We start from the raw sequence: 14,909 nt of genomic DNA, 5'->3' as shown, positions 1-14,909 counted from the left end.
GGCTTTGTAAAGGAAAAAAAAATTTTAATGGCACCTCCTTTGAGCCATTCAGGGAGCAAAGTTCTCTGGCATCTGAACAGTATCAGAAGTTCAGTGCTCAGACTTCCCCCAAGGACTTAAAAGACTTAATTGTGCAGCTCCTGGTATGAAAGGCATTGTTTGGAGTTATTTTAATTACCATGTGAGTATTGCCGCCTCTTGCTTGGAGATTGAATACTTACTGTAGTCTTGTTGAAACGACTCCAAAGAGGACATTCCAGTTTGAATTCAGCATATGTCCTCAAAGCATTTTATCATCTGTGTGTTTGCCAAGAAGTTGTACACATCTAGTGAGACGTGAAGGTCGCTTCGCTTCTCAAAAGGAGAAACTGAGTCACCGGCAGTCTATAACCCGATTGGGGTTATAGAAGTAATGTCATGGACGTAGAGAGAATCTGCGGTCTGTGGCTTTACACAATGTGTTATCAAATTTGAGGTTCTACAGGTCTGAGTTCAGGTCCCCATTCAGCCACTTCCTAGCTGTGTGGCCTTGAGTAAGTCCCTTGCCTTCTCTGGGCTTCAGTTTCCTCATCTATAAAATAGGGATCACTATATACTTCATAGGATTATTGTAAAGGATGAGATTCTGCCCACCAAATGTGCCTGGCTTATCTTCTATTACCATCATCATCATTTTAACATTCCCCCCCACCCTAATTTTAAAGACCTATTCCCATCCTGAAACAAAATGACATGCTCTCCATTCTCACTGTCCTCCTCCTCCTTCAGCTGGCCTTGCTATGTCTTGTCCCTTTTGCTCTTACTTGGCTCGGGTGATCATAATTAGAATCCAGTTGCTGGGATGTCACAGGTAGGCCCAGCCCTGGGCTTGAGGTCGGAGGGAAGAGGCAGGGGCCCAGGTCCATGCTGAGCCCCGCGGCCATCTCCTTTTGATATGTCATAGCTCTGTCTCAGGTCCTGAAGATTTAGACCAACTGTCCAGACTGGGAAGCTCATCTTCTAGACCTAGCTGCCCAGAGGTCATCCTTGCTCCTAAGCTGGAGTGTCTAGCAGCTGAATGGGTGGTTAAGGCCCGGAGTCTTGCCCACTCTCCCTGGTCAGTTTTCTATGTGTGAAACGGGCATCCGTTCACTTTTCAAAAGGCATAGGCACTGAAAACAGCAGATCTCGGTTTGAATCCTAGCCGTTCCATGGGTCCCACAGAGCCCAGGGTCTCTCTGCACCTCCATGAGGGGATGTCTGAAAGAGCTTTGAAAACTGTGGCGTGCATTCCACTCGCCAGGCTTCCCCTTGCTCAGTCCCAAAGGTCATTCACAGAAGGCACCTGTGCTTCACCCCCATGGACAGACTCCAGCTCCATATGAGAAGTGAGGAGGGGCCCAACTGGGCCCCTCGACCCTCTCCCTGCTCAGCACATCAGGTCTGTGTGCACAGCACAGCCCAAGGGCAGAACTGCAGGGCTGGCCCCATCAGGGAGAGAAAACCTAGAGCGTGGGTCCACTGTCCCCATGCCTCCTTTCGCCCCAACTAGTCTAACCCCGCCTCTGGCTTGTTTTCCTCCTGGCTGCCATTACGATACTTTTTATGAGCCTGTTAAGTCTTTAATGATGCCTGGTTGTGCAGCTGGCTTAAGGCTTAATCCCCAGCAATAGGGCTTTATTGGATAAATGGTTAATAATCACTTGTCTGCAGGGATTGGGGAGGTTTTGTTGAGGCCCGTGATTCTCGGAAGCCCCACGTGGCCTATGACGTGGCCTGCGACATGGTCTGTGACTGAGATGGCAGTGCTCAGGGCTGGGGTGCTATAAGATTGGGCATCACAAAAGCTGGGAAGGCCTTGAGTTTGTAGGAGAGCATTTCTGCTACCTCCTGAAAAGAGAGGACCCTTGTTTGCTGACGTGGGCCTATCTTGATCTGCGCCCGGCTTGGGCAATCTCCAGGCTCTCTTCAAATGTGTGTCTCCATCCACTCCGATTTTGCTTTCCTTTCTCTTGCCATTAACAAGGTGTGTGACCTTGAGCAAGTCTCCGGGCCCCTCTGAGCCTTGGTTTCCTCATCTACCAAATGGAGAGGCTGGAAGAGGTGGCTCTGAAGGCACCACATGGCTCTCAACATCGGTGTTCTGTAAGCCTCAGTGTCCCAGACGGAGGCGCCTCTCTCCCGCTCTCGGGTGTGTCACCGAAGGCTGTGGATGGCAAGGGACCAGCAGCCCATCAGATTAAGTACTTAAGCTGCTGGGCAGAGAATTGGGTCAGCTGTAGTCATAGGGCAGTAAGTACAGAGGGAATCCGCAGAGCCCCTCGTGGCCCTCGTTTTTATCCCCTGGGTTGGGATTTCTCCCAGCTCTAGGCAGGACACACAATAGGCATTTAAAAAAGAAGCCTCATTGGCGGGACTCTGAAAAGACTCTTCCAGGTGTAGAACCATCAAGGAGCCAGGAGTTACTCACAGGTGAAAACAGTGAGAACAGAATTCTTCCTGGCTTGCCTGTGACTGGGACCTGTCATGCCCTCAACCCTGATTTGGCCCTGACTTTATAGTTGCAGAGAGATCAGGACTCATCTGTTTGAGGGGCAGGGTGTTCTGGGGGCCTGGGCACGTGGGTCAGATGGACCTGGGCTGGAATCCCATTCCACAACCACTCATTTCCAGGCTGTATGGTTGGGGCAGCCTCCTTCTTCAAACCTGAGATTCTTTAAGGTAGTATCAGAAACACCTATTTTTCCAGCACAACTGTATTCGTTCCAAACTATATATGTAAAGCACCTGGGAGCTGGCTTCTACTAGGTGCTGATCATTACTCTGGGAGGAATTCACTGTCAAGGTACCTGTGACATGCTTTAGACTGCAGGGGTAATATGCTGGCTGCAGACAGGTGTGGCTTACTCTGGGTGACATGATTTTGAATTATTTTTCTGGAAATAAAAGACAAGAAAAGGCACGAACAGAGTGGCACCACAAATTTGGTGGCACTGCCCTGAAAACTTGCAGCTTCAGGATTAATGTCTGCTGAGACACAATTTTCTGTGTTGGCCCCAGAAGCCTCTCCCTGAGTCCTGCCTTCCGGGATCCTGAGAGCCTGGCACGGTGGCGGGCCCTCCGGAGGGGCTCCGTTCTGCACGTGTATGTGAAATGAAGGAAAAGGATTTCTCTTTTCCGGTACTGTGTGTGACCCGACACCTGCTCTGTTTTTCTTCCAGATCTTCCCCGACCCGTCGGACTTTGACCGCTCCTGCAAAGTGAAGGACCGCCTGCCCTCCATTGTGGTAGAGCCCACGGAGGGCGAGGTGGAGAGCGGGGAGCTCCGGTGGCCCCCCGAGGAGTTCGTGGTCCAGGAGGACGAGCAGGACAACTGTGAAGACACAGAGAAAGACAACAAGGAGCAATAGAGTCCCCACCGCCTCCCTGGGGGTCATACCAGACGGCATCTGTCCCTGAACTGTGTTCTTTCCCATGGAAGAAGGGAGTGAGCCACAGCAGTTCTGAAAATGTCAAATGATGGCTTCCGTTTTGCACCTGCAAATCACTGAGTTGGTTTTCTTTTCTTTCCTTTTCTTTTTTTGAGATGCTGGGCAGTGGAGCCCTCTGCGACAATTTGCAAGGCCTTCTGAGAAAGGAAGCTGCGTAGAGCAGGGGTGGGGGGTGGGGTGCGGGGAAGTGGTGCATCTTTGAGATCAGTATCTGAACCCGGAGCAGGTTAGAGGCAGCAGTGGGATTCCAGTGCGCTCCGGGGGTGGGGGGAGGGATAGGGTATGTGCACCGCGAGCGAGGAACATTTGGGGTAAGAGAACAAACAGGAGAGGAAGAGAAAATACACGTTTGAAAGAAAGCATCCAGCAGAGGAGTGCAGCCAGGAATTTCCCTGCCAGCAGCGCTGGGGCATCAGAAAACAACGTGTTCATCTCTCTCTCTCTCTCTGTCCAGTTCTGCCCACCACCAGCCTTTGCTTTTATTTTGGTTGTGTTGGTCTGTTAACGGGAGGCAGAAAAGAAAAGCAGTAGAAACCGGCTGCCTGCAAAGCCAGCCCGAGGTGAGGCGTGGGCAGGAAGGACTCCCGGCTCCTCCTCCACCCTCGCTCCAGCCGTGGCATGGCCGGCTCACATACCCGCTGTAATCTGGAAGTTTCTTAAGAGGCAGCGCTCTTGAGCTTTTCCCTTTTGCGCACGCCCCTCCCCCCCCCCCCCCCGCCGGCCCAGCCCTTTGGGACTAGAGGGAGCACGTCCCACCCTTGTGGAAGGACCGGGGTGGACTCTTGGACGCGAAGGTCCCTGCCCCCTGCTCCCCCAGGCCTGCTCCGTTCTGAGAGAGGCACAGAGCTGCGGGACCAGGCCGGCCCTCCTTCTCCTTGACACCCACCCCTCCCCAGCCCCTGGGCATAGCAGTCAGGCAGAGGTGGTTCCCAATCTCAGCCAGCCTGACCAGCAGAGGTACCCACTCCCATGTGGGCTCCTGCCCTGTTTTGTTTTTTTTTTGGTGGGAGCCGAGTGGAGAGCAGGAGAGGCTCCTTCTGTTTCCTGTTGGGGAGATGAACTTGAATGGAGATTCCAAATCTGAGACTTAGCCGATGGGGGTGGGTAACAGGGCTCTCTTGCAGCAGTTTGAAACTGAAGGTGTCATGAGATCCCTGGCTTGTCCTCGTGATGTTCCGGATGCCGGTGGGTGGATGGCACGGTGATGATGATGAGGGAGCACTAAGCATTGGCCCTCATCCCTCCCACCTCTCCCCTGTCCCCTGCAAGGGCACAGTTGTGCGAGAAAGCTAGCCTTGGACTTAGAGCTTCTTATGGTTAAGAACCATCTGGAGCAGCAGGCTGCAGGGCACACTCTTCAAACCTCCTGTAGCTCACAGCGTGAGTGTGCAGCCAAGAGGTGAGCTCGAAATCCTCCTGGAGGCCGAACTGGGCCAGCAGAGGCACCCTGCAGCTCTCCAGTGGGTCTGGGTGGACCGCAGTTTGGGACTTGTATATAGAGCTGTATTTAATACCTCAAGGCTAGCGTGGTTCCGGGGAGCGGGTGCAGGGGGATGAGGGTGCGCGGTTAACACCTCAGCAGGATTTGGTTCTGGGAAGCCCACGCCCAGCCCCCAGCCCCCGCCCCCCGCGCCCTGCCCCCTGTGTTGTCTGCTTGTGTCACACACACCGATGGCAATAACTTCTTCCAGCTCCTCGGGAATGGGCGAGGCCTGCAGCCCGCACTGCCAGGGCATCCCTCATGCTCCCACTGGTCCTGTTCTGGCTGCAGAGAGTCCTCCCTCCCTCATCCCGCACCTGCCTCCCTTTGTGGATGGGGCCTTGCCTTTTAAAATCCTGTGTTTCTGTGTCCCTTTCAACTGCTCCTTTCTCTCATCTGTTCTGGTCTTGCCGTGTGCTAGGAACGTGCTTGTAAACTGCATAACAAATCTACTTTGTGTATATGTGTGTTTATGGGGGTGTCTTATTATTTTGCTGGTCGCTAGATGCCTTTGTACGACCATTTGGAGTCTGAGCAGGCCAGGGGCTGACAACTAAAGTCAGGGCCTGCCGCAGCGAACCTGTTGCAGGGACCCAGCCACTCTTAGACAAGTGGCTGAGCTCCTATCTGGCCTCCTGTTGTTTTGTTTTTTGTTTTTTTGTTTTTTTTTTTTTTTTTTTTTTTTTTTGTTAAGTAACTTGTGTGTATTTCTAATTGATCGTATTAAAAAAAAACCCTAGTATTTCAGTAAAAATGCCTGTTGTAAGATGAACCTCCTGTAACTTCTATCTGTTCTTTTTTGAGGCTCAGGGAGAAACTAGCATTTTTTTTTTTTTCCAAACTACTTTTTGTCACTGTGACAGTTGTAAATAAAGTTTGAAAATGCTTTCCACTCTGGTCTGGTTTCCTTCTTTCTTCCATTGGAACGGGCAGAGCATGGCACCAGCATGCAACTCTTGTGAGAGGCTGAGTTCAGAGGAGCTCCACTGGGGTCCCTTCTGTATCTTGCCCACTGGCCCTTCCGGGGTGAACCCACCCATGGTTCTTGTCACCTGGCTGAATGAAAGCAGCCTTTCCTTCTGTGCCCGTGGTCCTCAACTTTGGATGCACATCAGAATCACCAGGAAAGCTTTTTAAAAGTACAACTACCTGGGTTCTACCCCCAGAGACTTGGATTTCGGTGGCTAGGACAAGGTCCGAGCATTCGTTTTGCTTAGAATCATGGGGAGCTTTTAACACACAGCCCCAGTTTTATGCCACCTTTCTAAGGAAAGAGAAACACCCAGGGTACCTTGTAAGGTCATCCACAAAGACTGGGGGTGAAGGATGGACATATATGCCACTAAAAGCTCTGGTAGTCATTCAAAACATGCATCGAGTGCCTATGATTGACAAGCATCATTAAGAGATTGGAGTAAACACAAGGGCAGCATTCTCAGCCCTCACTGCCCTGCTTTAGTGTAAAATGATAAGTGTGGTGAGTTCAAGGGCGGGAAAACAGGATGCCCTGAGAGTATCTGTTGGGAGGGCCAAGATGGACACCTGAAGAAGGGGGTGAGGTGCACGGAGAGAGTGCTTCCATCAGAGAGAAGGCTGGGAATGAGCTTAACTAGTGGGAACAGGAAAATAGTGCCAGGAAGGCTGTTGACACCTGGGGAAAGAGGTTGGATTTTCTTCTCTGTACAGGGCAAAGAATGGTATCATTTACATTTTTACACAGTCTGGCTCTTTGGAGATGGGGTTGGAGGGGACAGGATGGAAGGCCCAGAGATCAGGAAGGAGGATTCATGGAGGTGGCAGTGAGGGGAGGTGGCGCTTTGTGGGAAGGGTTTTCTGACACTTTTCCAACATAAAGCTGGATATTTTTGCCTTCACTCGGCCCACAACTGGGCTCATAACCATGGGGACTATAGATAATCAAGTGATCTATGCTGAGAGTGTCCGCCAGCATTGATAGACTATGGATCCGTTTTAGCACTACCCTAAATAAAACCATGAGATTTGTGCATCTGCTGTCCTGAGAATAACTTGCAGCCCTCTATCATCTTCATCCCGTATTGTCCCTCTATTTCCTTCTAATAGCCTGAGATGCAATGTATTAGAACACAGCCTCCTTGAAGGTAGCCCCTCATAAAATGGTTTAATTCACAGATAACATCATTTACATAGAAAAATCTTATTAAATCTACCCCCCCCCCAAAGGAAACCTATTAGAACTGACGTGTGAGTTCATCATGCTTGCAGGATCTAAGATCAATTTACAAAACTCAACTATACTTCAGGATACTAGCAATGAACAATTAGAAATTGAAATTTAAAGTACACTTACATTAGCATAAAAAATATAAAGTATAGGAATACATTTGACAAAAGATGTGCAAAAGCTGTTCAAAGAAAACTACAAAACGCTGCTGAGAAAGATTAAATTAGACCTCCATCGACAGAGAGGTATACCATGTTCCATGGATCTGAGGATTCTATGTTAAGACGGCAGTTGTCTCCAAATTGTTCTATAAATTCAACTCAGTCAAAATACAGCAAGCTTTATTTGCAGAAATCCACAATCTGAATTCTGAAATTCATATGGAAATGCAAAGCCAAAACAACTTTGAAAAAGAAGTAAGTTAGATGATCCAAATCTCAACTTCAAACCTTACTACAAAGCTACAGTAATCAAAACAGTGTAGTATTAGCATCAAGATAGACAAATAGATCCATAGAACAGACTAGGGAGTCCAGAAACAGACACAAGTATAGTCGATTAATTTTTGACAAAGGTGCTGAGACAGCTCAGTGGAGAAGGGAGCCTTTTCTACAAGTGGTGCTAAAACAATTGCGTATCCATATGCAAATATCCCCTAGGGACAGAAACAAAGGCTTCACTTCTGTTTCCCATTGTCTCCTTGTGAGTTTCTAAATACAATAATTACTCATTCAGAAAAAAAAAAAAGGTTTTTTTCCTGTGGTTGGCCAATTGCTTCAATATTGTCCCCCCCTTATCCCAGTTCACCTCCTCTCTCCCTAAAGGAAGAGCAACTTTCCTGTGTTACTCAAGTGGGCTTGTGTTCAAGTCCTACTCAGCCCCTCTATATGTAATTCGGGGCCAGGGTGCTTGGGTGGCTCAATCGGTTAAGTGTCCAACTTCGGCTCAGGTCATGATCTCACAGTTCGTGGGTTTGATCCCCGTGTCGGGCTCTGTGCTGACAGCTCAGAGCCTGGAGCCTGCTTCAGATTCTGTGTCTCTCTCTCTCTTTGCCCCTCCCTGGCTCACACTGTCTCTCTCTCTCTCTCTCAAAATATAATAAACATTTTAAAAAAATGTGATTCTGGGTCAATTTCTTAATATCCAGTGTCCACAGTGTTCTTTTCTAGTACATCTTGCACAGAGATGTGAAGACTGAGGACTCGGCAGGTCCCCTGTAAGTCAAGACTTTTTCCTCTCTTCCCCTTAAAGAGCTGGCAGTTAAGAAACTAGCCCCTGGCTTCTGTCCCCTGCTTTTTGCTCTGGGCCATTTGTACACAGCAGAGCCAAGGGGAACCTCAAGGTGAAGACACCTCCCTACCTACAAATATAACTCCCTTAGTCTGCCCCTTTTGTTCACCACCATGAAGGGGGAAAGCAGGGAAAAGAAGAAAATTTTAATGTCTTTTTTCCACCAAAATATTGGAGAGGAGAAGGGAGACCCACCAAGGTGGGCCTGATGCATGGCTCCTTTTTGATCCTTGGTCAGAGACCTGTTTGAAGTGATGGTTGAGTCTTGTGTAGACTGGGAAGAGATTCCAGGTGGGATGCTAGCAAGTGCAAAGGCCCTGCGGTAGAAATTGACTTGTTTTTTGTTGTTGTTGTTGTTGTTGTTTTTTGTGGTGTTTTGTTTTGTTTTGTTTTGTTTGAGGAATGTCTGTGAAGCTACAATGGCTGAAGTGGAGAGAAAGAGAAGTAGCTGAGGTCAGATACCACAGAGCGGAGTTTAGAATCACTATTGGCCATTGTGAGAGGCCCACTGGGTAAGGAAGCAGACTTGTCAAACATCTTAGCCCCTGGAAATCCACTGGTCAGCCCATCCAAAGTTGTTCAACCAGTGGCAAAGTACAGTCAGTATTAATTGACCTGAGGCACTATCACATCCCATAAGGGCGCCTGGATCACCAAATGAGGATTAAATTAAGTAGCATTTGATTTGTACATCTGTCCTTCAGTGGCTAAAAGGTGGTTATAGCTTAAGAAAATGGGCTCTGAGACCAGACTCCTGAATCTGTACCTCAGCCCTGCCTCTTACTAGCTGTGTAGCCTGGGCAATTTACTTTCCCTCTCTGTGCCTCACTTTCCTCATCTATGAAATGGATACCTACTTCTTAGAGTTATGGCAAGATTTAAATGCATTTTTACAAGTAACATGCTTAGAACCGTACCAGGTACGTAGTAAGTACTCAAAATGTGAAACGTGGTGGGCAGAATAAAGATGATCACGTCCCAATCTCAGGAACCTGTGAATATGCTAGGTTCCGTGGGAAAAGTGGCAATTAGGGCTGTAGGTGGAACTGAGGTTGCTAATCAGCTGACTGGCTTGGGAGACCCTGGATTACCCAGGTGAGCCCAATCTAATCACAAGGGTCCTTATAATGAAACGAGGAAGCAGAAAAGTGAGTGCCAGAGAGAAGTTCATAGGTGAAATGCTGCCGGCTTTGAGGATGAAGGTCTACTCACCAAGAAATGCAGGGGCCCCTAGAGAATGGAAAAGACCAGGAAACGGTTCTCCCTGAAACCTCTGGAAGGTACATGGTCCTGCCAACATCTTGATTTTAGCCCAGTGACACCTATTTCAGACCTCTGACTTCTAAAGCGGTAAGATAATACATTTGTGTTAAGTCATACAATTTGTAGTAATTTGTGACAGCCACCGTGGGAAACTGATAGAGCAGTTATTATTATAAATATGATGAGGATGACGATACAGACTCCTGTGTGGCCCTGGGAGAGCAGGGTGGCCACAAATGGGAGAGAGTTCCAGACAGGCCAAGGCCGCTGTCAGATAGAGGGGCACCAATGTGCCGGACTGAATAAATGTGAGGCTGTAAGCCTTTATTCTAGAATTTTGAAAATTAGTGACTAATGTAGGCTATGTGTGTCGCTATAGTTTATGCATCAGAATATTTATTCAAATACTCCCTTCTACCTGCAAAGAAGGTCCTACTTTGAAATGCAATTCATTTGCAATACTTCCTTTGCTATTTCCAATTAGAAAAACGTGGATTCCCTCTTGTCGAAACTTGGCTGCCATTTTCAGAGCACCGGGCTACAGATTTACCTTCATTTCTTCTAATTCTCAACAGTTTTGCAAAGCTTGAGTTTTTATAGAGAGATTTTTTTTTTTTCTATGCAAACTCCATTTAGCAGTGATGGAAATTACACAAGACAGTGGAGTTTGGGACCTTACGTCAAATCCATCACAGAGGCAGATAATTATTTGCATTTTTGTTCCCTTCCAGTCACTGTCCCTCTTACCAGAATGTACTCAGGGAATATAATTTTTCCCATGAAGTGGGCATTTTTAATGTTATTTACAGATGAGGAAGCTGAGGTCAGCAGGCTTTGAAATAACACTGACTTTGGAACCAGAAAGAACAGGGTTGGAATCAAGGGTGCACTGGTAAATGTGTAAGAGCTGGCTTCCTGAGGGGTGGGGGGAAGTCCTGGTTTGTAACATTTGCCATGTTCCCCCGTGGCTGATTTGTGGGCAAGCTACTCAGGCTGGTGGAGCCTTGGCTTCCTTTTCTGCAAAATGAATAGAACTCCAAACCAGGACGGTGCCTAGTTCAGACCTCTCTACACTCCAGGTCCCTTCCTTCGTTCAGAAAAGAGCACTAGCTCCAGAAAGCGCGATCTGCTACAGTATTTTTCAAACGGAATCATGAATCCTTACTGGGTTGTGAAATCGATTTATTTGTGGGTTGCAACCAGAATCCTAACTAGGAAAACCCAGAACAGTACAGGGGGGGTAAAAACCAGAGTGCAGCAGACATAGGAAGGTTGTTATTCTCTGAAACCTTTCATTTCTACGTAGCTACGATGTGTGTACCAGGTCATGAAAAATCTTTTTCTTGCTGTAAGTCACAGTTAAAACATTCTGAGAGCCACTGACTTGGAGAACCTGGCTTGCTAGAAAGCAGTGCTTTTATCTTCTAGAGCTTTGGAGTGTGAGAGAGATAACTGGAAGTAACAGCTTTACCCCCTTCTCTGCAGAGGCAGTGGGGCTTCGGGGGGAGAGCCAGGGCAGGCCACAGTCGCCCTTGGCAGCCTCCAAGGCCAGGGTTAGGCTCCAGGAGCCCTCAGGTTGCCAGAGAGCCTTGGTGGAGGGAGGGAGCCTCTCGAGAGGGAGGAGGAGGAAGCTGCACAGGAAACCCTTGCTGCAAGCTCACGGCTGCTGGAACCCACCACAGCAGCTACTCAATGACCAACAATAGCAGCATTAGATAAAAATAACCCATGGGGTCTGCAGCCCCACCGTGCAGGGCAGGGGCATGCCGTCTACAGGATGGAAATGTCACCAGGCTGTGGCTGGGGTCATGCTGCTTGGCGCTGTGCTTTGCCTTGATTTCCTGATTGCTAATTAGAAGGCAGTTTTCCAGCTGGCGGTCACTTGGGCCGGTGCCAGGAGTGGGGCTTCTTGCCCCCCCCCCCCCGACCCCGGGTCTCTGGTCCCCTGCACTCTTGCACAGGGTGATATAAAAAAATCACTCCTGCTAAGACCTTGAGGTCTGAATGTACCACCTCCCTTGAGGTGGACTTTTGCCCCAAAAGAGAAGGGTTTACCTGAAGCTTGTCTTCCTCAGGGGGGTGTTCAGGGAACTGTAAGGGATGGACAAGACCTTCCCAGCAGCCCTCAAAGCCTCTGCCTTAGCCAGGCGGTGGTCTGACACGGGGCTGACCCCACAGCACCTCCCGCTGTTCCCCAAAGGCCTCTCCAGGCTGCAGAGACCGGCTCTACCAGCCCTGTGCCCTCCCACACCCTGGGGAATGGAGGGAGGCGGCCAGGGTCTCCCCAAATGTTATTTTACTACCACAAAGCTTACTGAGAGCCGGCAGCCAGTTCTGCTGCGGAGACTAGGCTCCCCTGTTTGCTTTTGGCCTCAAAGTTTGCCAGCTAATCAGCGGGCTTTAGCCTGCTTCTCCACCTCCCCTGCCCATCCCAGAAGCACCCACGTCCCTCAAGCACTAGCAACATTCAAGGGGTCCTGCACTCCACAGTTTACATCTGACTTGCCTTCACTCACCCAGTACTTCTTAACCTGAAGTCTATGGGTAGAACTCAGGGGCACACGTGGATTTGGATGGGGCAAAAATGTACCCCTGTATTTTCATTAACTGCTAAGTGAAACCGGGGTTCCCTCTAGTAGGAATGTAGGTGGCAACCCGCAGCCGGGCCAGTGGCACCTCGGATGGGCACCAGTGGAAATCCCGCGTCTTCTCCCCTCCAGGGCCCAGGGGCGGCAGGGATCCCGCAACACCATCTGCAGTCATGGCTTCTCAACATCACACCTGCCTCTGGGTTCTGTTTGAGCATTACTGAAGGATGATGGTTAAGACTCAATCACGAAGGCACTTAAAGAAATCTGTTGATAGCAGTATCTCCGAATAATAGATTTGTGACCCTCCCCATCTTATTTTATGCATTGGAAGCAGTCTTCTGAGGATTAAAACTTCTTCAAAGCTGCGGGGAGGATCCGTGGCACAAAAAGATTAAAAGCTTCTCCCCCCCCCCCACCCCCCCCCACCCTGCCCCCAGGCACTGGTGCAGGGGCCCTGAGCAGAGCTAGAATACAGCGTGCAAAGGCAAGGAAGCCTCACCCATACCCCCCAGGGGCTCAAAGCCAAGAAAAACACCAATAAGCAAATAAACAATTGCAAAGTAGCCTGATGGGCCCTGTGAGGGTGGAGACTGTGGGGACATAATGCAGGTGGAGGAACTCGGGAGGGCCTGGGAGGAGGTGGCCGCTGCCATCTCTGACTCAGTGGATTCACAGCCACCTCTGGCCGAAGAGGAGAGAGCCTATCTACCTAACCCATCGCGGGCTCCTCCTGAATGACTCGGGGGGCTCTGGGTGCAGGGGGCTTCTCCCTGGGCTCTGCCAGCCCAGAGCCAGGCCAGTCCCCCCTGCCTTGGCCTGAGACGTTTCCCAGCATACCGAACTTCCAGTGCTAAAACCAGGAGTCCTGGCAAACCGGTCACCATACTTAGAGGCCAAACCCCACCCTTTTCTCCTAGGACTAATTTGACTGCCTGGAATTTGGGCCAACTTATTCCCAGAAGCACCTTCTCTGTCCATGTCTATCCGGGTCTAGGGCTCTCATTCTCTCCCCCTCTCCCCAGTTTCTGCTTTAAGCTCCCAAGCTAGCTGATATCATCAGCTCCTGGCGGTCAAGCGATTTGAACTTTTGGTTCCCCCGGGGCCTGCTGTGAGCATTACTTGCTCTTTGTTTTTAATTGGGGTATAATTTACATAAAGTGTTCAATTCCCAGATGAATACCTCAGCGAAGGTTTATACACCCATTAAACCACCAGCCGGGTCTAGATCTAGAATGCTATCACACCCCAGAAGGCTTCTGAGTGCCCCCTTGGCTGCCCATTACCCCTCCGAAGGGTAACCACTCTTCTGACTCCTGCCGCCTTCACGTCAATGGAATCACGTGCTCTGTACCCTCTGGGGGCACACACACCTTCCCTATTGAAGATGCTTGGGGTGTGGACTGGGAGAGGCCCTCTTCAGCAGATCTTATGGCTAGAGGGAATAAGTAGCCTCATTTTCCAGTAAGGACACCAGGAATCAAAAGGGGATTTTTCACTTAGTCCTACATTTGACTGGCGGTTACTGGGCTCAGGAACATAGCCTGTGGAGGGGAGGCAGAACTGGATTAGAACCCAGAATCCCAAGGCAAATTCCTTCCTCTAAGCCCTGTGGCCTCCTTAGGGCGGGGGCTGGGGAAACCCAGGATAGACTCCTGCTGGCTGGGAAAGGCAGGGAAACCTCTGTTTCTTTTGCTTCTCCCGGCCCAGGTGCCCCTCACACCTGAATATGCCTCAGGGCTTGCTGAGCATTAGAATCACCAGGGGAGCTTAAAAAACAAATAAAAACCAAAAAACCTCTCCATGCCCAGGACTCACCCCAGACCGGTGAAATCAGGGTCGTTGGGAATGAGACCCAGGTGCCAGTAGTTTCAGAAATTCCTCAGGCAATTCTAATACCCTCAGCCAAGTTTGTGAGGGAGAAGCTCTTGTCAAACTTTACAGTGTGTATGCATTTTCTGGGGCTCTTATTAAAACGCAGATTCTGATTCAGGAGGTCCAGGGTGGCCAGAGAGTCTGCATTTCTTTCTTTTTTTAATGTGTATTTATCTTTGAGAGAGAGAGGGAGAGCAAGCGGTGTGTGTGTGGGGGGGGGGGTGCTGGTGGAGGGCAGAGAGAGAGAGAGAGAAAGGGAGCCTGATGCGGGGCTGGAACTCAGGAACCGTGAGATCATGATCTGAGCTGAAGTCAGACGCTTAACTGACTGAGCCACGCAGGCGCCCCGAGATTCTACATTTCTAATGAGCTGCTGAGTGAGGCCAATGCTGCCAGCCCAGGAAAACCGCCTTGAGTAGCAAAGGTATAGAGGACCATTCAAAAATCCTGATTCTTCATATAAATATACTTTGCAGTGATTCATTTTTCTTTCTTTTTCCTCCAGTTTGTCTTTTAAATAGAAGGCTCCCCCACCTGCCCAAATAATTATGTTTGCCCACCTTTACCAGGAAAGGGTGTAATGGTTTATCATGTGCTTTCTATGTGCCAAACATTGTCCTCCACAACTTTGAGGATAAAGAGGTGAAAAAAATATGAATACACTGGGTAGAGACAGAGCAGAGCTAGAGTATCCGGTACACATCCAGTTGGGGCTTCAGAAGCAGATGAGAAAACATGAA

The 14,909-nt window shown here is 49.4% G+C and overlaps 1 protein-coding gene across 4 annotated transcripts in view; it reads left to right on the top strand.

Moving 5' to 3' along the window:
• LBH (LBH regulator of WNT signaling pathway) overlaps positions 1-5,833 on the top strand; it is an 89,251-nt gene extending 83,418 nt beyond the window's left edge. For all 4 annotated transcript variants that reach the window (XM_042933334.1, XM_042933332.1, XM_042933331.1 and 1 more), the window contains one exon: positions 3,201-5,833. In XM_042933334.1, the coding sequence (XP_042789268.1) occupies positions 3,201-3,389 (189 nt within the window). In that variant the 3' untranslated portion in view covers positions 3,390-5,833. The remainder of the gene's footprint in view (positions 1-3,200) is intronic.
• The last annotated feature ends 9,076 nt before the right edge of the window (positions 5,834-14,909 follow it).

The sequence above is a fragment of the Panthera leo genome, chromosome A3 (assembly GCF_018350215.1).
Source record: "Panthera leo isolate Ple1 chromosome A3, P.leo_Ple1_pat1.1, whole genome shotgun sequence".
NCBI classification, from domain to species: Eukaryota; Metazoa; Chordata; class Mammalia; order Carnivora; family Felidae; genus Panthera; species Panthera leo.
Note: the sequence above shows the minus strand (reverse complement) of the source record. Positions and strands in the feature narration are given on the sequence as shown.